Raw genomic sequence first — 22,007 nt, 5'->3', positions numbered from 1 at the left:
GGGATTACAAGCAAATAGTCATTACATTTCTGATACTTTGAATGTGTACATTAATGCATTCTTCTGTTGACATAAACCAAATTAAATTTCAAGTAAAGCTGTAACAAAATGCTGAGTTGTAACAACTCTGTTCCCACTTTAATATGAAAAACATTCTTGTTTGTTGGAAATCCCATAGCGAATACAAAGGAATATACACAGCAGATAGTAAGGTTTTAATTATCACAAGGTTTCTAGAGCGTTGGAATATAATGTGATGAAGGAAAGCTCTACATAAAAGTAGTAAAGGGGATATGGCCATTACCAATGAAGTAGGAGACTCCCATTCTACCCAAATCTACTCTATTGGCACAATATAATAGTATCTAGTAAACCATAGCAACCAATCAGATTCTCACACTTAAGCAGTAGTGATGAGCGAATCTGTCCCGTTTCATTTCACCAAAAAAATGCGTGAAAAACGACCAAAAATTCATGAAATGGCAAAAATGTTGCGCGGCAAAAAAAAAATTGTCGCCCTTCCTTTTGAAGCGGGACAATTCTTTTCACATGAGACAATTCTTTTTGGCGCGCGACAATTCTATTGATGAGTGAGACAATTCTATTGATGAGAGACACAATTCTTTTTGATGCGCGACCATTCTCTTGAACGAGTGCAACCATTTTTGGATGCGCAGTGAATTTTTCCGCGCCGAATTTTGTCTCTCATCTTTTGTTCAGAGAGACAATTCTTTTTGACGTGCAACAATTCTTTTGATGCGGGCGACAAATTTTGAATGCGCAGTGAATTTTTCCACCCGTTTCGTGAAACAATCGGCCAATGGCGAAACACAGAAATTCGCCGCAAATTCATGCCTGGCAAATTTAACTATTAAGCAGCTGACCTTGAAGAGCTGGCTTGAAGAGATAAAGAACCCAGCACCAAAAAATCTTCTAAGTGCCTACAAATGTTTTGAGGGGCCATTTTGGAATCGGTGTAGAAATAATTTTCAGGTGGGGATAAGCCATTCTTCCAGCATGATATTCTCTACATTATGAAGTTCAGCAAGCCTAGCAACCATTTTTTAGACAATGAGGTTTAAAGGGTTGAGGTAGAATAAACTAAATTTGTCGATAGTAATATAAAACAGGGTGAGTAAATTAAATACTTGGTTTGATACAAGGCTAATCATCTAGTTTTTTTTCTAAATTAGGGCTATAATGTAAAATATTTGAGTGCCAACAAATGGCATAGGTCTCTGTGAAGGTCATTTACCATGGAGGTGGTCCTGCTTTCTCCTCTCAACTGGGCTTCATATAAAAAATGAAAAGGAGAACCCTGTTATTTCAGTCTCTCAGTCGGAAAACTGAAGGACAACTAAATGTCCTAGTCCATCGGATAAATAAGGTGGTGCAGATAAGCAGTAACGTTGACATTAGTGATGAGCGAATCTGTCCCGTTTCGCTTCGCCGAAAAATTCGAAAATTTTTCAAAAGATTTGCGAACCGTGGAAAATTTGCGAAATGGCGAAAATGTTGCACGTCAAAAAAAAATTGTCGTCCGCGGCTATTCTTTTGTCGCGCGGCTATAATTTTGTTGTCCGCGGCTATAATTTTGTTGTCCGCGGCTATTATTTTGTTGTCCGCGGCTATTATTTTGTTGCACGACTATGTCGTCCGCGGCTATTATTTTGTCACGCGGCTATTGTTTTGTCGCACGGCTATTATTTTGTCGTCCGCGGCTATTATTTTGTCGCACGGCTATTATTTTGTCGCCCGCGACTGTTATTTTTCATCCGTTTCGCGAAACAATCCGCCAATGGCGAAACACGGAAATTCACCGCGAATCCATGCCTGGCGAAACATTTCGCCCATCACTAGTTGACATTAGTCCTCTTAAATATAAATAACTTAGTTCCTTCTAAACACAGAAGGAATATTCTCTCCCTAGAGAGAACTACAACCAACTACTCCTAGACATCACTAAACCACAGGGACAAACCAAAAAGCAGAGCTTCAAATGCTACTGGACCTGATAGATGCACAATCTGAATAAATCTGTGTAGGTTTCAGAAGGCTGGGAATTTCCTTCAGAATGATTTCACTGCTACTGCATCCAAGATGTATAAATTGCAATTCCTGTAGCTTGAATGGTAGCAAACAGTGCGGAATCGGAGGACTGGATGCCTTTTGGGCATTCTCACACTGACAAATTGCATCTGTGATGAACAATATTTATCACATTCTAAGGAACTGGCAGAGAAGTGTCAGACTGTTCGCACATTTGTGAAAAGAGTGAGAAAGCACATCTACTGACATATTAGAATATGGCCATATGTGATTTATAGGTCTGACAATTAAAGGGGAACTGTCCTGCATACCATTTTGTGTATTTGTAAAATATATGAACAATAAGTATTGTAGAATACATACATACATATATTGTAGAATAGAATGCATTACAAATCTTTACCATGAAGAAGTTATATCTTATTGTTTCAGGTCTCCCCCACTGTCATCCCTCAGTGCCTTCTCTCTCTGTCCGTCCCGCTTTTTCCCCATGAATGATCAAGTAGGCTGAACTGATTGACAGGGTTCCATAGCTCCTGTCATAGAGTAGGGGAATCCAATAAATTACTCATCCTGGTCATGCAATCTTTAACTGCTTCCATACAGTCTCCTAACGTTGTGCTTTAGTGCGGCCCCTCTGCCCACAGACCAGTTTACTCATTTTCTTTGCGTCTTTATTTTGACCTATAGAAGGACCACCCACTTCCCCCTGCTAATTTGAAGAGAAAAATGATTAAACTGCCAAAAGAGAGATTAAAGGGATTCTGTAGTGATTTTCATGGTACAGGTATAGGACCCGTTATCCAGAATGCTCGGGACCAAGGGTGTTCAGGATAAGGGGTCTTTCTGTAATTTGGATCTTCATGCCTTAATTCTACTAAAAAATCAATAAAACATTAATTAAACCCAATAGGATTGTTTTGCATCCAATAAGGATTAATTATATCTTAGTTGGGATCAAGTACAGGTACTGTTTTATTATTACAGAGAAAAGGGAATCATTTAACCATTAAATAAACCCAATAGGGCTGTTCTGCCCCCAATAAGGGGTAATTATATCTTAGTTGGGATCAAGTACAGGTACTGTTTTATTATTACAGAGAAAAGGGAATCATTTAACCATTAAATAAACCCAATAGGGCTGTTCTGCCCCCAATAAGGGGTAATTATATCTTAGTTGGGATCAAGTACAGGTACTGTTTTATTATTACAGAGAAAAGGGAATCATTTAAACATGAAATAAACCCAATAGGGCTGTTCTGCCCCCAATAAGGGGTAATTATATCTTAGTTGGGATCAAGTACAGGTACTGTTTTATTATTACAGAGAAAAGGGAATCATTTAACCATTAAATAAACCCAATAGGACTGTTCTGCCCCAATAAGGGGTAATTATATCTTAGTTGGGATCAAGTACAGGTACTGTTTTATTATTACAGAGAAAAGGGAATCATTTAACCATTAAATAAACCCAATAGGGCTGTTCTGCCCCCAATAAGGGGTAATTATATCTTAGTTGGGATCAAGTACAGGTACAGTTTTATTATTACAAAGAAAACGGAATCAGTTTTAAAATTCTGAATAATTTGATTAAAATGGAGTCTATGGGAGATGGCCTTTCTGTAATTTTGGAGCTTTCTGGATAACGGGTTTCCATATAAGGGATCCCATACCTGTATCATTTTTACTTCTAAATTGCGCTGTTTACATAGCAAATAATTCACTCTATTATCTAAAAAGTTATCTTTGAACCAACAAATGTATTTTTAGCTGTAATATTGGTGTGTGGAGTCTGAGCTTTCAGAAGGAGCCGGCGCTACACATTAGAACTGCTTTCAGCTAACCTATTGTTTCTCCTACTCCCATGTAACTGGAGGAGTCCCAAGCCGGACTTGGATTTCTTACTATTGAGTGCTATTCTGATACCTACTGGGAGCTGCTATCTTGCTCCCTTCCCATTGTTCTGCTGATCGGCTGCTGGGGGGGGGGATATCACTCCAACTTGCAACGCAGCAGTAAAGTGTGACTGAAGTTTGTCACGTGGCTGTGGCATTTGGAACTTTTAAACAGCTCTTTTGTCCCTTTGTTTTTTGCTTAGTTGTCACTGGTGTGTGTATGACCAATCTATTGTCCTGTATGTGAAAGCTTATACCTAAAGGGTTCCAATTGTTGCAGAAATGTGGTACAAGATATATCAGTCATACTCCCCTGGTAAAGGTGCGTGTCTCTGCATGTACATGCTCCATAACATCAGCTAAGAAAATAAAACCCGAAGATTGATAATTAAGCCCTGAAGTGCCCTGGATTTCTTGTTTGCTGAAACCACAGGATAAAACTGTTACCGTTCTCCAAGGAGAAAAGAGATCTTCCCGTGGCTGAAAGGGCAGCTTTTAGGAAAGCCTTGACAAGCTTGTTTAGATTCTTGAAGATAAACATGTTTGAGATGTTACAGATGGAAACTGCTCAGATGATTAAATGTACCAAGACTCAAGAAGAGGTTATACAAATGAAAAAGGATTGATGAAAGCCAGAACAAAAGGTTGGGTTTAAATCCCAGGAATAAAAAAGGCTGAGTGAGAATATGAACAAGTGCTACTCCAGGGGGTTAATCGGGATATATTAGCGAGCAACTATGTCAGTAAAGGATGAAATACTGAATGGTTTAGAAGTACAGCAAAGTTTATTCAGTTACAGAAACCCATAGCATTCAAACATGTTCACTTTTATCATACTACAGGTATCGGACCCCTTATCCGGAAACCCGTTATCCAGAAAGCTCCGAATTACGGAAAGCCCGTCTCCCATACACTCCATTATAAGCAAATAATTCAGAATTTTAAAACTGATTTCCTTTTTTTATGTAGAAATAAAACAGAACCTTGTAATTCATCCCAACTAAGATATAAATAATCCTTATTGGATGCAAAACAATCCTATTGGGTTTAATTAATGTTTTATTAATTTTTTAGTAGACTTAAGGTATGGAGATCCAAATTACGGAAAGACCCCTTATCCGGAATACCCTTGGTCCCGAGCATTCTGGATAATGGGTCCTATACCTGTACCTGCACTAGACCAAGTTTCAAGTTTCATGTCATATACAAATAACAATGAAGCATCATTACTGTAATGAAATATTTTTTGACCCGTGTTCCCCCCAACTTTACATAGACAAAAAAAAGAAATACAAATATTAAATTAAATAAAAGTGTGCAATAAAGGTACAAGTATTTACAATAAAAAAAAATGCAATGAAATATTTGAAATTATGCAGTGAGGATTTAAAGTGGCTTTGCTTAATGTGACACTGGGAAGAGTCCAGTAGTTTTGGGGAGGCAGAATGTCAGCAGTTCCGAAGCCTGATGGCTTGTGGGTAGAAACTGTCTCTGTATCTGCTGGTGCGGGTCTGGATGCTCCTGTACCGCCTGCCTGATGGTAGGAGCGTGAAAAGACTGTGGCTGGGGTGGCTAAATGCTGATTGGTTGCTATGGGCTACAAGACTAGGCATAATTTCACATGAAGCAGCCATTAGAGGATCCATAAATTACAAGCAGGTTGCAGAGGCAACCAGAGGAGCTTACTCTATGTTCACCATCTCACTCACTGCATAGTTAATTTTATTAGGATCCATGTGTATTTTTTGCAGTGGGAGGGAACCCAGAAAAGATCATACAGACACCCTGCATTGGTCAATCGAACATAGAACATCAGAACTGCAAAGCTTACAACCCAGGGACTACGACACCCCAATATGTTTCATTTTTAATTATGCCGCTTTAATAGGAGTTAAAGTATATTTGTATATGGTGTATGGAAAATGTTTTTTTTTACATTTTTTTATTATTCTTAAACCTAAATATATTGTTGGCAGAAGACACCCTGTAAATTAAGAGACAGCCTATTAAACAGTGGCTGCCATCATCTATGAGCATGTCATTGATCTTGCAACTTGCCTGCAACTTCTTTTTACCAAAAGAAAGTAGGAACCTCAATTTAGTTGTATGAGATATTGTTAAGGAATATTATTGACTATTTCGCTAGACATAGGCAGGGGCGGGCCAAGCTGACCGGGCGCCCTAGGCAACCCGGTCGGCCACCTCGCCCCTGCACCTGCGCATCACTTCGCACCACCGCCACCACCAGCGCCCCCCCCCGTCTGTTGGCGCGCATGCCCAGTTTTCGTGCTGGGGGGCGGGTGGGAGAGGGTGGGTTTGGGGGTGCGATACCGATCGCAACGGAGCACAGACTGCCTGCCTGGCACCCCCCCAATCGTTGCGCCCTAGGCAGCTGCCTCTTTTGCCTACCCCTAGTTCCGGCCCTGGACATAGGTGAGCACCTTTGTGCCGAACCACATCCTACATGGAACTGATAGGAAAAAAATACCTCTGCTATGTCTCCAGGACCTGATAGGCTGAATATTAAACTTTACCCCCCAAGGTTTTCTAAGTAAGTATTAAAGCAACCTGAATTATAAGGCCTGTGGGACTATGTTGTCTAGGTAATCTGCCTGTTGTCCCTATTCCCCTAGTTGAGCTCATAGAAGTTTAAATTGATTCTGGGCTGCTGTAGTTCTGAAGATAGACTAATTGGGGGGAAAGGGTGCTGTACAAATGTCCATGACGGTGCAGTGTCGAGCCTGCAACCCTTACCCCTTCCTCTAGTTAAACCCACACCTCTAACCCTTTCTCGAAAACAACACAACATGGACACTGTAGCTGGAAGAGAAGGCCTCAGTTATTTAATTATTAACATAAAAACTTAACATCAGTTAACATTTTGTAACAGTAACTTGTAACAAAACCGTTTGTATAACAAACATTTACAGTAACCAACAATCCTTACTCGCCTCCAAGGGGCTGGCCCTGAGCCCAAATGTAGCGCCTGGTTCCTGCCTCCTTTTTCCCCTAAACCGAGTCTAACTAACTTCCGATCAGGATCCCAGCCCTACCGGGCTACACTCTCCTTGTCAAGTACCCCCCTTAAACTTCCCCCTGGGGGCACAAAGTAAGGTACCCTCCGCCAACTGCGACAATAACAACCTTCTTTCTCAGGGAGGGAGGGTGGGACGCTGTGAGCTGCTGACTCTCCCTCCATCTGGATCCAATTGAGGCAAAATGGCGTCTCCTTGTTAGACCATCCCCCTTGCTGTGCCCGGGAATCTTTCTGATCACCCATTGGTTTGCCATCTGAAACCGTAAAAGGAAGGGGGGAGTGGAGGAAGGGGGGTGGGCTTGCCCTGTCATGTCCTGCTTCCCTATGCTGTGCTTCAGGTCATTGGGCCCCAAGAATAAGATATAAAAATGATCAGTGACTGACAAGCAGATATCTTAATCAGGAGACCTATTGTGATTACTGGGGTGCAACCCATGAACTGGAGAAGAGACTGACTTCCTCCCTGGTGGGTGCAGAGATTTCTCCAGAATGCTCTGCAAGAGATCACCTCCTAATCACATTGGTCAGAGTAGGACTCAGCCACAGAACAGAACTCAATGCTTTCTGTTTATGTGAATTTAGTAAGTTAATTTTTCCAAGTGATTTGTTGAGTTTGTGTCCCAGAGCTTTGAGTCCCTGGGCTGCCATCCAGAATGTCCATATAAAAGTAACCACAGAAGACAGCGACCCGGAAACCCTTCAGCAACATCAGTGTCTTCCAACCACTAGAAGCTGATTGCTGTTTAACTAAACATTCCCTTCCACATTCCACGAGATGCTGATGTTTACCTGCTAAACATTATTAAAATGCACAGTCAAATTACTCCTTAAGAGCCAGGACAAATGTGATCACGCGTAATGTGATTAACAGCAAAGCTGGAATAACAATATAAATGTTGCTAAAAAATGAGCTGTTGCACCAGCCCCAGGGATCAATGCAATCCATTGTAATGCAGACGCTGAATATTTACATACCAATGTCATGCATTATAGATTTCATCATTTATTTAATCCCTTACCTACTACTTGCAGGCATTTTCATTCTAAAGGTAAGACTATCAGGACTATATTTTCCAGGTCTATATCTTCTTGGAAAACAGAAATAGCCTCTTGCAATTCTGTCTAGGGAGGCTGGCTTAGGCAGAATGGCAAAAGTTTTGGTCTCCAGTGCTCAAACGGGACATTATTGAGTAAGAGAGGGTCCAGAGAAGGGCAACTAAGCTGGTTAAGGGTTTGGAAAGTCTCAGTTATGAAGAAAGACTGGCCAAGTTGGGTCTGTTTACACTGGGGAAGAGGCGCTTAAGAGGTGACATGATAACTATGTATAAATATATAAAGGGATCATATAATAACCTTTCTAATGCTTTATTTACCAGTAGGTCCTTCCAACGGGCACGAGGGCACCCACTCCGTTTAGAAGAAGGGAGGTTCCATTTAAATATTGGGAAAGGGTTTGTTACTGTGAGAGCTGTGAGGTTGCGGAATTCCCTCCCTTAACCAGTCGTACTGGCTGATACATTGGATAGCTTCAATTAACTAAAATCATAGATATTCCTTGATTAAAAAGATAGGCAAAACGTATGTTGAGTAGTGATGAGTGAATCTGTCCTGTTTCGATTGGCCAAAAAATTCACAAAACAGTGAAAAATTTGTCAACAAAGTCAATTGGCGTTTTTTGTGGCTATTAGTGATGAGCAAATCTGTCCCGTTTCACTTTGCTGAAGAATCTGAGAATCTTTCAAAAGATTCACGAAACGGCAAAAAAATAGTGAAATGCCGAAAAAGTCACTCGTCGAAAACAATTGGCATTTTTTTTATATGCGTAATTTTTTTGACGCACGCAACAATTTTTTTTGTGCCGGCAACAGTTTTTGGTCGTGTGGCAAATTTTGACGCCCGTTTCAAACAAAAAAAAGCCAATGGCGAAACAAGGAAATTTGCAGTTATTTTGCCCATCACTAGTGGCTATTGGACAACTTTTGCTCCTCACTCCCAATTCATCGAAGTGGATATTTATTTTTGAAGAGTTTTTCTTGCATTTTTCAGCCAAAGTTTTTTCACTGCAAATTTTCGCCACAGTTTCACAAACAAATTCACCAATGGAGAAATGCTGGATTTGGCAGCGAATCCATGCCTGGCACACAAAATGTACTCATTGTTGAGCACGAGCCCTATTCATTAAGCTTAGGTCCTAATGTTGATCTTCACAGGAAATGACTATATCATACATAGCCAAAATATTCTAGATAAATAAAGCTTGAGGGGGCTGGGATGTTTTTTTGCACACATACCACTCAAGCACAAATGCCAGGTCTGTTAGCTGGAAGTCCCAAATGGTATTACGAGAGTTAATTTGTCAAATACTGTCAGCACTACAGTAACTCTACAGTACTCCATATTCCCATTTGTCTTAGAAAAAGCCAACAGATGTTAATTTCCTGTTAATGCCCGGCTTCCGTTAATCCCACAGCAAAATTAGCAGATACAGATCATTTATTTAATGACAAAGTAATACATTACCATGTGTACTACCCATTTCCTATTAAATCCTGTTACTGTATCTATAGCTATGTTTTCCTTCCTTCTTAACCAATAAAGCATCTCAAATTCTTCAAATCCAAGAAGGAAAAAATATATATTTTTTTCCCTTCAGGTGTCTATACATTTTCTATATGTTCATTCTAGTTAAATTTATGTATATGGAAATGAATCTCACTACAGAACATTCAATAATAATTATGTTAGTGGGGCAGGTTCAAATTGCTTTGCAAGGTCACAGTCACAGAATATGGAGAATATAGAGGAATTCTCCAGTTTGGAAAGGATTGCTGGAGCTGTTATGAGTTCTAATAGAAATTCTTTGGGGATGGGAAATGATCCGTGTTATACCAGGCTATGAATGGATACAAAGGTTTCGGTGCCCAGAAAGAGATTTTAGCATGAATTGCAGATAAGAATTGTGAACCTTGGTATCTTGAGATAATGGATTACAATTACCCACAATCTGCAGCTTTAGCACATTGGAATTCATACATCATTAAAGAGATACTGACACCAGAAATTAAACCCTTTTTTGCAACTGCTATAACATTGTCTATGCATGCTTTTCATAACTTTAACATAAAAGTATTTGTTCAATGTTTTTACATTCCCTGTCTGATCCCCCATGTTTCTCTATGAGGGGGCGGCCATATTTGTGCAGCGGTAGGCTGTAGCATTAGAAGCTGTAACTGACAGGCTGGGAAGGGACAGTCAGGTTGGCAAAACAGTCAGGTTTAGGAACTTCAAGTAACAATTAGAGATGTAGCGAACTGTTTGCCGGCGAACTAATTCGCGCGAACATCGGGTGTTCGCAAGTTCGGAAGTTCGTGAACTTTTTGCGTATGTTCGCAATTTGGGTTCACCGCGTTTTTTTTCCGCTGCGTTTTTTCTCAGCCTAAAAACGCAGCACAAGCCACACATGGCGTTTTTCAGCCTAGTGCTGGTGTAAGCAAATCCTGTTTCCATGGTGCTAATAGGTCTGCCAGCTGCCTTTGCGGTTTTACGCAACTCTGTGCCAACAAAGTATTTTTCAGAGAAGTTTTTGCCCTTGATCCCCCTCCTGCATGCCCCTGTCCAGGTCGTGGCACCCTTTAAACAACTTTAAAATCAGTTTTCTGGCCAGAAATGGCTTTTCTAGGTTTTAAAGTTCACCTTCCCATTGAAGTCTATGGGGTTCGCTTTTTTGCGTAAGTTCGCGAACGGGTTCGCAAACTTTTTTTTTGAGGTTCGCTACATCCCTAGTAACAATTACTTACAAAAGCAGCCCTATCAGCAAAAAATGATCAACACGACCTATAGGCAACTTTTTACATACATTCATATTTTGAAGAGTAGATTTTTAGTGTCAGTATCACTTTAACTGGAGGCTTTTCGGTTCTTTTCCGTTTTTTAATAATCTTCCAGCAGTAATGATGAATGAATCTGTCCCGTTTTGCTTCGTCATAAAATTCACGAAACGGCAAGAAAATTTGCGAAACGGCGAAAAATTTGTGAAATGCATTTGTTGCACAATTTTTTTTTGTCGCCCGCATCTATTTTGTCACCCGCGTCTATTTTTTTTCCGCCACGTTTTTCTTTACGTAACTGCGCCCAATTTGACGCGCAACATAAAAAACATCCGCACAATAACATTTACTTCAGCAAATTTTCACGGAAGTCTCGCGAAACAATTTGCCAATGGCGAAATGCGGAAATTCGCTGCGAATCCATGCCTGGTGAAAAAATTCTCTCATCACTATCCAGCAGAACATTGTGCAGCATTAGTGGTGGGCGTAATAATTCAGCAGGGATGGATTTGCAGCAAATTTCCTCGTTTCGCCATTGGCACAGAAAAATTTGCTGTGCATCTAAAAATTGTTTCCCTCATCTAATAATTGTCTCCTGCATCCAAAAATTGTTGCCCGCATCAAACAAAAAAAAGTGGCCCACGCCATTTTTTAATGGGCGGGTTAAAAAATTGTCTCATAAAAAAAGACGCGCGCCTTGAGCTCCATGTATCTGAATACACGTAGGGTGAATTAGAATGTGACAAGAGCCAGGCCTGAGCCACAACATCAGTGCTCAATCTCTTAAGTAAGTGACCTCAACAACCTCTCAGAAGAGCTCAAAAACCAATTCCACATAGTAGCCTTGCTTTTTGGAATGAGATGTTGGACAGGAAGGGTCCACATACTTTTGGCCAAATAGCGTTAGGTCCAGTCTGAAATAACCTCCTTATAGAAATTCTTAATGGGACACTGCTCTTCCATATCCGGACTTACTAACTGTGCAAGAAATGAACTGTCTAATCGCTGTAATTAGTTCTCTAATATCGGAAGGACCATTTTCTAAGTTTTAATTCTCACCAAGTAGGCTCTCCGATACCCGGCAGCATTTTGTAAATGTTATTTTATTTTAGATCTTGCTTTCCTTGCGGAGCTGTCAGATTTAGATGCTGAGGATCAGGACGCGCCGGATGGAAATCAGACCGTTAACTTCCGAACATGACAGCCGCACTCATTATGAGTAATCAAACTATACGTGATGGATTACATTAAAATGACTCTGTCTAGTCTGCTAAAATGTCAATTGGCAATGAGCAAAAGTAGAACTTGCAAGAAATCAAAAATTTAATGAGAAACTGTGCTCTAATTATAAGAAGGGATCATAATCCATCTACTGCGTGTTCTCTTAAATGGGCAGTATAAAACTGTATAAGACTAATGCACTAAAATGGATGCAAAATTGAGTGTACATTGATACTACTCACATAGGACTTATTGCCAATAAACAATTTTTACAATCTTGCGGGAGCAGCAATGCACCCAATGTGCATGATTTTTCTCACTACTTTTGCAGAGATAGTTAAGCCTCCAGCCCATCTCAGCCTTTCTGTAGTCCTCTTGGTTACAATGTTACTTTATATTATATTTAGTAGAACTGTCATTGATCATTACTAGTGATGGGTGAAATGTATCGGCAGGCATGGATTCGCGGCAAATTTCCGCATTTCGCCATTGGCAGATTGTTTCGCAAAGCGGATGAAAAAATTTGCGGAGGAAAAATTTGTCACACGTCCAAAAATTGCCGCCGGCATCAAAAGAATAAAAGAATAGCGACAAAATAATAGCTGCGGGCGACAAAATAATAGCCGTGGGTGACAGAAGAATAGCCAAGGGGCGACAAAATAATAGCCGTGGGCGACAAAAGAATAGTCACGGGCGACAATTTTTTTTGCTGCACGACATTTTCGCCATTTCGCAAATTCTTTTGAAAGATTTGCAAATTTTTCGGCGAAACGGAACAGATTTGCTCATCACTAGTCATTACTTCCCAAGTGAGTCCACAGGGGTAATAAGATAAAAACATTCAGTCCATAGTCTTCATTTTAATGTGAAAGGTTCCTGCACTTACCTATGATCAACTACAGAAAGACCTTGGCTAGTGATGGGCGAAATAATTCGGCAGGCATGGATTCGTGGCAAATTTCCATATTTCGTCATTGCTGGATTATTTCATGAAACGTCGACAAAGTTTGGTGCGGAAAAATTCACCACACGTCCAAAAAAAATTGTTGCACATTTAAAAAATTTCTGTGCATCAAAAAAATTGTCCTGTGTGGTTTTTGTTTGAAGCGTAACATTTTTTCTGTTTCGTAAATTTTCTGCCGTTTCATGAATCTTTTGCACGATTCGCAAATTTTCCGGCAAACCGAAATGGGACAGATTTGTTTATCAGTAACCTTGGCTAGCGAAACTGCCCCGTGTATTCGCTTCATCAGAAAAATGTACAAAGCCCTGTGGAAAAATTTGCAAAATGCATTGGATTCAATGGGATTTTTTTCTACGTTTTTCTTGCACCAGATGCATTGGAGTCCGTTGGCATTTTTTCTTGCATTTTTTTCTCACACTAAATACATTAGAGCCAATGGGCATTTTTTTCTCTGCATTTTTTTCGAGTATCAAATACATTTAATTCAGCGGCAATTTTTTCTTGTGCGAAATGGAGTCAATGGCCAGATTTCTTTCCAGGTTGCAAAAATGTGCTACTCTCATGAAAACACAAATTTTGTTGCAAATTTGTAGCAGGCAAAAGTCAGGAATTTGCCTGATTCAACCTAATCTAAGGGGCACATTTACTCAAATGTAATGTTTCTCTATTTTTTATTTCCACAAATGTCTGACATTTACTTAAAAGTCTGAACTGAAAAAGTCACAGAAAAGTCATGAAACTGTGATTCTTTTTCTAATAGTCGCTTACCTCTACTTTTTTTAATTGTAGCACAAAAAAACCTGAAACCTCTAAAGCAAAAGAAGGATCCTCGAGGAAAGGAAAGGGTCAGATTCCAATTTTTAGCTGTTTTGACACATAGTAAATATTGAAAAAGTTGAGTCTTCCGAATCCTAATTAACATCAATTAGCATATGCTAAATAGCATTTGGAGGGGTTAAATGGTAGGGGAGGGGAATTATCGCCGCACGAGGCAAGTTTTAGCCAATTTGGAAGGGTTAAATGGTAGGGGAGGGGAATTATCGCCGCACGAGGCAAGTTTTAGCCAATTTGGAAGGGTTAAATGGTAGGGGAGGGGAATTATCGCCGCACGAGGCAAGTTTTAGCCCATTTGGAAGGGTTAAATGGTAGGGGAGGGGAATTATCGTCGCACGAGGCAAGTTTTAGCCAATTTGGAAGGGTTAAATGGTAGGGGAGGGGAATTATCGCCGCACGAGGCAAGTTTTAGCCCATTTGGAAGGGTTAAATGGTAGGGGAGGGGAATTATCGCCGCACGAGGTAAGTTTTAGCCCATTTGAAAGGGTTAAATGGTAGGGGAGGGGAATTATCGCCGCACGCGGCAAGTTTTAGCCCATTTGGAAGGGTTAAATGGTAGGGGAATTATCGCCACATGCGGCAAGTTTTAGCCCATTTGGAAGGGTTAAATGGTAGGGGAGGGGAATTATCGCCACACGCGGCAAGTTTTAGCCCTTTCCAATCCTAATTAGCACATGCTAATTAGGATTCGGATTAGGATTCGGTATTCGGCAGAATCCGTTTGGTGGGTTTGGTACATCCCTACTTTTAGCACAAAAAAAAAATCCAAATCGGGGAAAAATAAATCTAACTATAAATGGCCCCCCAACAATCTGGTATCTTTTCTGTGTAACCTGATACAATCTGTATATGTGGTAGTGCTGAAACGCTATAATAAGTGATACCTTTTCCATTTGTTCAAGGATGTAACCTATCTTTCCTCTTGGTGTTCAAGAAGCGCAGCACAAATTGTAACTCGAAGCAACACTTTTAGCTTAAAGAGAAGCTCCACCAGTTGATTAAAATGAGGGGTCAACAGTTTCAAGGATATGCTTCACTGAAAGTTATTCCATTTCAACCTCAATGCCTTCTCTGCAGCACAATTCAGAATCAAGCACCATTCTATTGAATTCTTGTGGAAAAAATGAAATTCACCGAAGGACTAATCGGAAGAAAGCAAGAACATTTTTGACCTGACAACATTTGCATCCATTTTGAAGTGGCATTCATAAATTAGTCTGGAAGGCTCGGTTATAGAAATAACAGTTATAGAAACTGCAAGTTAGTTCCTGACAAGGTTTTAGGTGGCTTTTTATTTTTTAAATCCTCCAATTGGTAGCACAGTGATCCCCAACCAGTGGCTCCGGGGCAACATGTTGCTCCCCAACCCCTTGGGTGTTGCTCTCAGTGCCCCCAAACCAGGGAGTTATTTTTGAATTCCTGACTTGGGGGCAAGTTTTGGTTGAATAAAAACAAGATTTCCTACCAAATAAAGCCCCTGTAAGCTGATAGGGTGCATAGAGGCCCCTAATAGCCAATCACAGCCCTTATTTGGCACCTCCATGAACTTTTATGGTGCTTGTGTTGCTCCCCAAGTCTTTTTACATCTGACTGTGGCTCACGAGTAAGAATGACTGGGGAGCCCTATGATAGATGTAGTGATGAGCGATTTTGTTGCGTTTTGCTTCACCAAAAAATTTGTAAAACTATGGAAAAATTCACAAAATGGTGAATAAAAATCTGAAAACAGTGGTGACATGCAACTTTTTTGACATGTGCAACATTTTTTTTACATACCCACGCCCTTTTTTGATGCTACTGCACCTATATTGACGTGGCTACGCCCATTTTTGATTGGACAGTGCCTATTTTGCCGCTTCATTACTCATTACCTCTAGAGATGTAGCGAACTGTTCGCCGGCAAACTAATTCGCGCGAACATCGGGTGTTCGCAAGTCCGCAAATTCGCGAACTTTTGGCGATGTTCGCCATTTTGGATTCGCTGCGGTTTTTTTTGCGCCGCATTTTTTGCCTCTGTTTTTTCCGCCGCGTTTTTTCGCTTCGGTTTTTCACCTTTTCGTATACATAGGAATAGCTTGCGTTTTTTTTTGGCGTTATTTTTTTGGCGGTTTTTTTTTTGCGTGTTTTTTTTTGCGTTTTTTTTACAAAGTATTTTTCAGAGAAATTTTTGCCCTTGATCCCCCTCCTGCATGCCACTGTCCAGGTTTTGGCACCCTTTAAACAACTTTAAAATCAGTTTTCTGGCCAGAAATGGCTTTTCTAGGTTTTAAAGTTCGCCTTCCCATTGCCTATGGGGTTCGCAAAGTTTGCGAATATTCGCAAGTTACTGTTACTCGTTTATATCATTTTTCCATTTTTCCAAGGTGGATAGGAATTAAGGTCTGTAATTGGATACAAAAAAGTCTTATGGAATTAAAATGATTGGATTACATATAAAGCGGTGTCTGCACACTGCAAGAACTATTTTCTAAATTTTTCAAAAACTGATTAGGGATTAGGCTGGTGCATTTTGCTGTAATGTAGGTTAATTGAAAGACCTTGAAGAGTCAGCACCTTGAATACAAGGAAAGTAAATGTAGAATGAATATGGGCAGTAAAGTAATTGCTTGCAAAGTTAAACCATAATGTTAAGCAACAGGTATAACATTCATGTAATTGCACACAGACCTGGATGTTTTAAAATATGTAATACCGGTCTCTGATAGAAAAAGTGATCTCAATGGTAGTGATGAGCGAATCTGTCCCGTTTCACTTTGACGGAAATGTACTGCAACAAAAAAAAAAAAATTGTCGCTTGCATCAAAAAAATTGTCTTGCGCGGCACATTTTTTCCGCTGTGAATTTTGTCGCCTGATGCAAAAAAATTCTCCAATAGTAATGAGCGAATCTGTCCCGTTTCACTTTGACGGAAATGTAATGCAACAAAAAAAAAAATTGTCGCTCATATCAAAAAAATTGTCTTGCGCGGCACATTTTTTCCACTGTGAATTTTGTCGCCCGACACAAAAAAATCCTCCAGTAGTGATGAGCGAATCTGTCCCGTTTCACCATAAAATGCGAAATGCATTTGTTGCGCAATTTTTTTGTCGTCTACGTCTTTTTTTTCGCCGCGGCTATTTTTTTGTCGCCCACTGTTTTTTGCCATGACTGCGCCCATTTTGATGCGACCGCGCCCTTATTTTGATGCGACTGCGCCCTTATTTTGATGCAACAGCGCCCTTATTTTGACGAGATCGCGCCCATTTTGACGGGACCGCACCCATTTTGCCAGAACCGCATTAAATTTTAAAGAAAATGACATTTTATTTAAGGATAGAGAAATGACATACTTATGTTTACTACACCTCATTTAATGCAGGGATCCCCAAACTTTTTTACCCGTGACCCACACTCAAATGTAAAATGAGTTGGGGAGCAACACAAACGTGAAAACTGTTCATGAGGGCAGGGTCGGACTGGGGGGTAAAGGGCCCACCGGTTCTCCTGCCCCAGGGGCCCTGCCAGTAACTTTGCCTGACAGCTCACAAGCATTAAGATAGCTAATTTTTACATTTGAATTTTCGGGTTTTTTGCAATTGCAAATGTTTAAGACGCGCATAATTGTTGGGGAAAAAATAATGACCAAAGAAGTTTTATTATATATGCCGTGCAGGTGCGCAAGCTTAAACATCTGCAATCGCTATCTTACTGTCACATGAAAAGCAGCGGGCTCGTAAATGGTGATGGGCGAAATTTTTTGGCAGGTGGATTTTTCTGCGAAACGGGCAACAAAATTCATCGCGGAAAAATTGCCACGTTAAACAGACGCATAGGTCAAAAAAATGTTGCGCGTCACCTACGGGTGGGCGATATCGGGAGAATCCAGGCTAATTAAATTGTTTGGCCCTGGGGCCAAACGATTGAATTATAACGACGGGCATAGGCAAAGTCGGTCCAGGGACCACATCAACGAGCCGATGCGGTCCCCAATCTGACTAGATTTTTAAACCTGCCCGATCAAGATCTGGACGATTTCAGGCCAGATATCGGTCGGGTAGGCCCATCGGTAGTGCCTCTACATGGGCCTATTAGCTGCCAAATCGGTCTAAGGGACCAAAGGTGGGCGATATCGGGGAACATGTAGGCTAATTCGATCGGCAATGGGGCAGTCGGTTTGGGGACCGCATCAACGAGCCGATGCAGTCCCCGATCCAACTAAATCTTTTAACCTGCCCAGTCGATATCTGGCCAATTTCAGGCCAGATATTGGTTGGGCATGCCCCTCGTTCCTGCCCCTACACAGGCCGATAAGCTGCCGAGTCTGTCTAAGGGACCAATATCAGCAGCTAGAATTGGCCCGTGTATGGGGACCTTTAGGTAGAGCCAGGGTTGTGGATCCACAGATAAATCTAAAGGGTTGAGGAGACGCCTCATACATATAATGTTGTAAGAGTCAAATATTTTATTACGTGTTTAAAATGTTATATATCTCCTTCCTTTTTCTTGCAAAGCAGCTATTGTGTGTTTATGGCTGCGATCCTATCTATTGTTACTACAGCCTTCTAACCACAGTGGTCACAGATCCTATTCACATCACTGCAGGACTGGGAGCCCTTAACATGATTAGTTAGCAGAGTGATTGAGATAAGACAGCAACACACTCTGCATGCAATGTTATTAAAACTGGATATATTTAGTCACAGGAAAAAATAGATGGGAAAAAAAAACTAAATTGAAATATTTGAAAAGTAGAAATTGGGGACAGTATAAATGTTGAAAGTAATGCGTACATGTATTATCTATGGCCATAAATTCTTCTTCTTAATGTAAAAGAAAGACTTTTATCCATAAACGTAGATGAATAAAATAACCACCAAACTGTATATCCCCATAGGTTAAGGTGGCCAATACATGGGCCAATTGTAGCTGCCGATATGGGTCCCTTGGACTGATTCGGCAGCTTATCGGCCTGTGTAGGGGCAGGAACGAGGGGCCTGTCCGACCGATATCTGACCTGAAATTGGGCAGAAATCGATCAGGCAGGTTAAGAGATTTAGTCGGATCGGGGACCACATCAGCTCGTTGATGCGGTCCCCGAACCGACTGCCCCATTTCCGCCCCTGGGGCCAAACAATCAAATTAGCCTACATGTTCCCCCGATATCGCCCACCCATAGGTAGGGATATCGGGTGAAGAACCGCTCGCTTGGCGACCTCGCCAAGCGAGCGGATCTTCACGTGTATGGGCACCTTAAGACTGACACTCTGGGATAGGGGAGACAGTATGAAAAGCAGCATGACTCCTGGGAAGGAATTCAAGGTTCAATTTGGAGTTGTAAAATAAATATTTGCATTTAACCCGTAGATTTTTTTTTTCTTTTTTTTCCCTAGAGAGTGTGAATTATGGGCCAGTGTTTGTCCAAGAGCCAGAAAACATTGTATTCCCTATGGATTCTGGGGAGAAGAAGGTGGCCCTTAATTGTGAGGCAAGAGGGGTTCCTACACCAATATATAGGTAAAACTTTTTCCTTTTTTTTTGTCCTTAACTGCTGTTCTGTGCAGTTCTAGACTGTTCTAGAGCTCTAAGCAATAATATCAACAACAGCTATGGAAATAAACTGTACATTGGGTGTTAATATTGTAAAATCCTTTGCTATATGTAGACCTTGAGAAAGCCAAGGATATAAATAGGAAACACAGAATGCTTTGCAGTAATTGCAGCTAGAAATCATACAGTGTGAATGCTATAAAGAACTCTTATCAAGATATGTTTGCCATTTATGTAGCACAGATATACTGTAGAAATTAGTAAAAGAAAAGCCAATGGGCCAATCAATTAATAAAGTAGTGTAATGTTTTCCCAGGTCTAGTAACCCATAGAAACCCATCAGTTTGTAAACATTAGTAAGTCTTACCTGCTGGTTGGTTGTTTTGGGTTAACAGACCAGTAGCTAATGTTGCTCTTTTTTTTTTTTTGCATAGGCCTTACCCTTTCCAGGCTAGATACTATTCTGATATAATACTTGCAAGTGTCTCTTTTCTCCTTATAAAAACGTGAATGATTTCTACTATATAACCCCTTATATTCCATAAAAATGATATCTATTCTTAACACAAGGCATTGTTCTTCAGCTGTAGGGCAATCTAGTATGTAGTATCTACACCAAGGGAGAAGACAAACATGACAAATAGACAGGTAGACCATTCACAATCTATTAGTAGTGATGAGTGAACCTGTTTTGTTTCGCTTCGCCGAAAAATTCTCAAATCTTTCAAAATATCCGCGAAACGGCGAAAAATTCGCTAAACAGCGAAAATGTCGTGCGGCAAAAAAAATTGTCGCCCGCAGCTATTCTTTTGTTGCCCGCGGCTATTCTTTTGTCACCCGCGGCTATTATTTTGTCGCCCGCGGCTATTATTTTGTCGCCCATGGCTATTATTTTGTCGCACGGCTATTCTTTTGTCGCACGCGGCTATTATTTTGTCGCCCGTGGCTATTATTTTATCGCCTGCGGCTATTATTTTGTCGCCCGCGGCTATTATTTCATTGCGCGGCTATTCTTTTGATGCCCGCGACTATTCTTTTTTGACGCCGGCGACAATTTGTGGACGTGCGGCAAATTTTTCCGCAGCGGAAATTCGCTGCGAATCCATGCCTGCCGAAACATTTCGCCCATCACTATCTATTAGTAATAAAGAAAGTTTTACATATACTGTATAAATACAATAAATATTTATTATTGCCCACAAGCCCTTTCTACAGAAATCAGCAACTTCCTAGCGTGAAGCTCTGCCCCCTTTAGTATACTGAGCCTTCCTGTATCTGAATAGGAAGTCGGTCAAAGAGCTGCTGTTCACACCTGATTTTCATTGGAGCAGCAAGCATGAGAAGTAGAAAGCTATTTGTCTGACTTCCTGTTTACAAAAGGGTATTTCATTTTTAAATAAAAAGTCCTACTTCTACTTTAATGTGCTTTCCTTTAGAACTTGACAATGTCTCTTTGAAGGACACTTTGCAACTGAAACTGATCTTAGGCTGCTACATAATCAGGTGTCAGAACTGCAGGAGCATTTTAAATTAATTCTCCTCTTTCTTTTTATAATTGTTTTAAAGATGGTTACGCAATGGGACAGAGATAGACTTGGAAAATGATTATCGGTACAGTATGATAGATGGAAATTTTATTATCAGCAGCCCAAATGAGATGAAAGATTCTGGTCAATATCAGTGCCTAGCCGCTAACTCCTTTGGCAGCATCCTTAGCAGAGAGGCAACCCTTCAGTTTGCATGTGAGTAATTATTGTCTTATGTTCTCATCCTCAAGGGGCTGTTTATTGATTGAAAGGTGTTTGAAGGAACACAAGTGTTATTTGCAGGTGATATATTACTGCTCAATGTGCATTCTTTATTGTGTGTGTACTTCGTTTAAAACAACCAACCGTCAGTAGACGGAGGTAGAGCTAAATGAGATCTAAATCAATTATAAGTACGTTGACATGTTACCTTGACATCATTTGATCCAACTTGCACAAGTAAGGAGCACACTGTGTGCCCAAGCATTGGGGCCAGACTGTATATCATAGCATTCTATTCTAAAGCTTACTGCTATAGGCTGCATTCACACTGGCTCAAATGCAAACTGTTGTATCCAATCTGTGGCACCAAACAACGGGCATTAGTGTAGGCTGGGAAATCTACAATGCAACTACAAAAGCCAAAATCAGGGGTTGGATGAGCTTTCTAAGACTATGTAAAATACATAAGTACAGGTATGGGATCCCTTATTCGGAAACCCGTTATCCATCTCTCATAGACTCCATTATAAGCAAATAAATCTAATTTTTAAAAATAATGTTATAATAAAACAGTACCTGTACTTGATCCCAACTAAGATATAATTACCCCTTATTGGGGGCAGAACAGTCCTATTGGGTTTATTTCATGGTTAAATGATTCCCTTTTCTCTTTAATAATAAAACAGTACCTGTACTTGATCCCAACTAAGATATAATTACCCCTTATTGGGGGCAGAACAGCCCTATTGGGTTTATTTAATGGTTAAATGATTCCCTTTTCTCTGTAATAATAAAACAGTACCTGTACTTGATCCCAACTAAGATATAATTACCCCTTATTGGGGGCAGAACAGTCCTATTGGGTTTATTTAATGGTCAAATGATTCCCTTTTCTCTGTAATAATAA

At 40.5% G+C, this 22,007-nt stretch overlaps 1 protein-coding gene across 1 annotated transcript in view; it reads left to right on the top strand.

Annotated features, from left to right (window-relative positions):
• cntn5 (contactin 5) overlaps positions 1-22,007 on the top strand; it is a 778,158-nt gene that overhangs the window by 462,203 nt on the left and 293,948 nt on the right. The window contains exons 6-7 of the mRNA XM_018091747.2: positions 19,196-19,319; positions 20,919-21,094. Coding sequence (XP_017947236.1) covers positions 19,196-19,319; positions 20,919-21,094 — 300 coding nt within the window. The remainder of the gene's footprint in view (positions 1-19,195; positions 19,320-20,918; positions 21,095-22,007) is intronic.

Source organism: Xenopus tropicalis, chromosome 2 (assembly GCF_000004195.4).
Source record: "Xenopus tropicalis strain Nigerian chromosome 2, UCB_Xtro_10.0, whole genome shotgun sequence".
Classification (NCBI taxonomy): Eukaryota; Metazoa; Chordata; class Amphibia; order Anura; family Pipidae; genus Xenopus; species Xenopus tropicalis.
The sequence above is the reverse complement of the archived record's forward strand: the minus strand, read 5'-3'. Positions and strand labels throughout refer to the sequence as shown.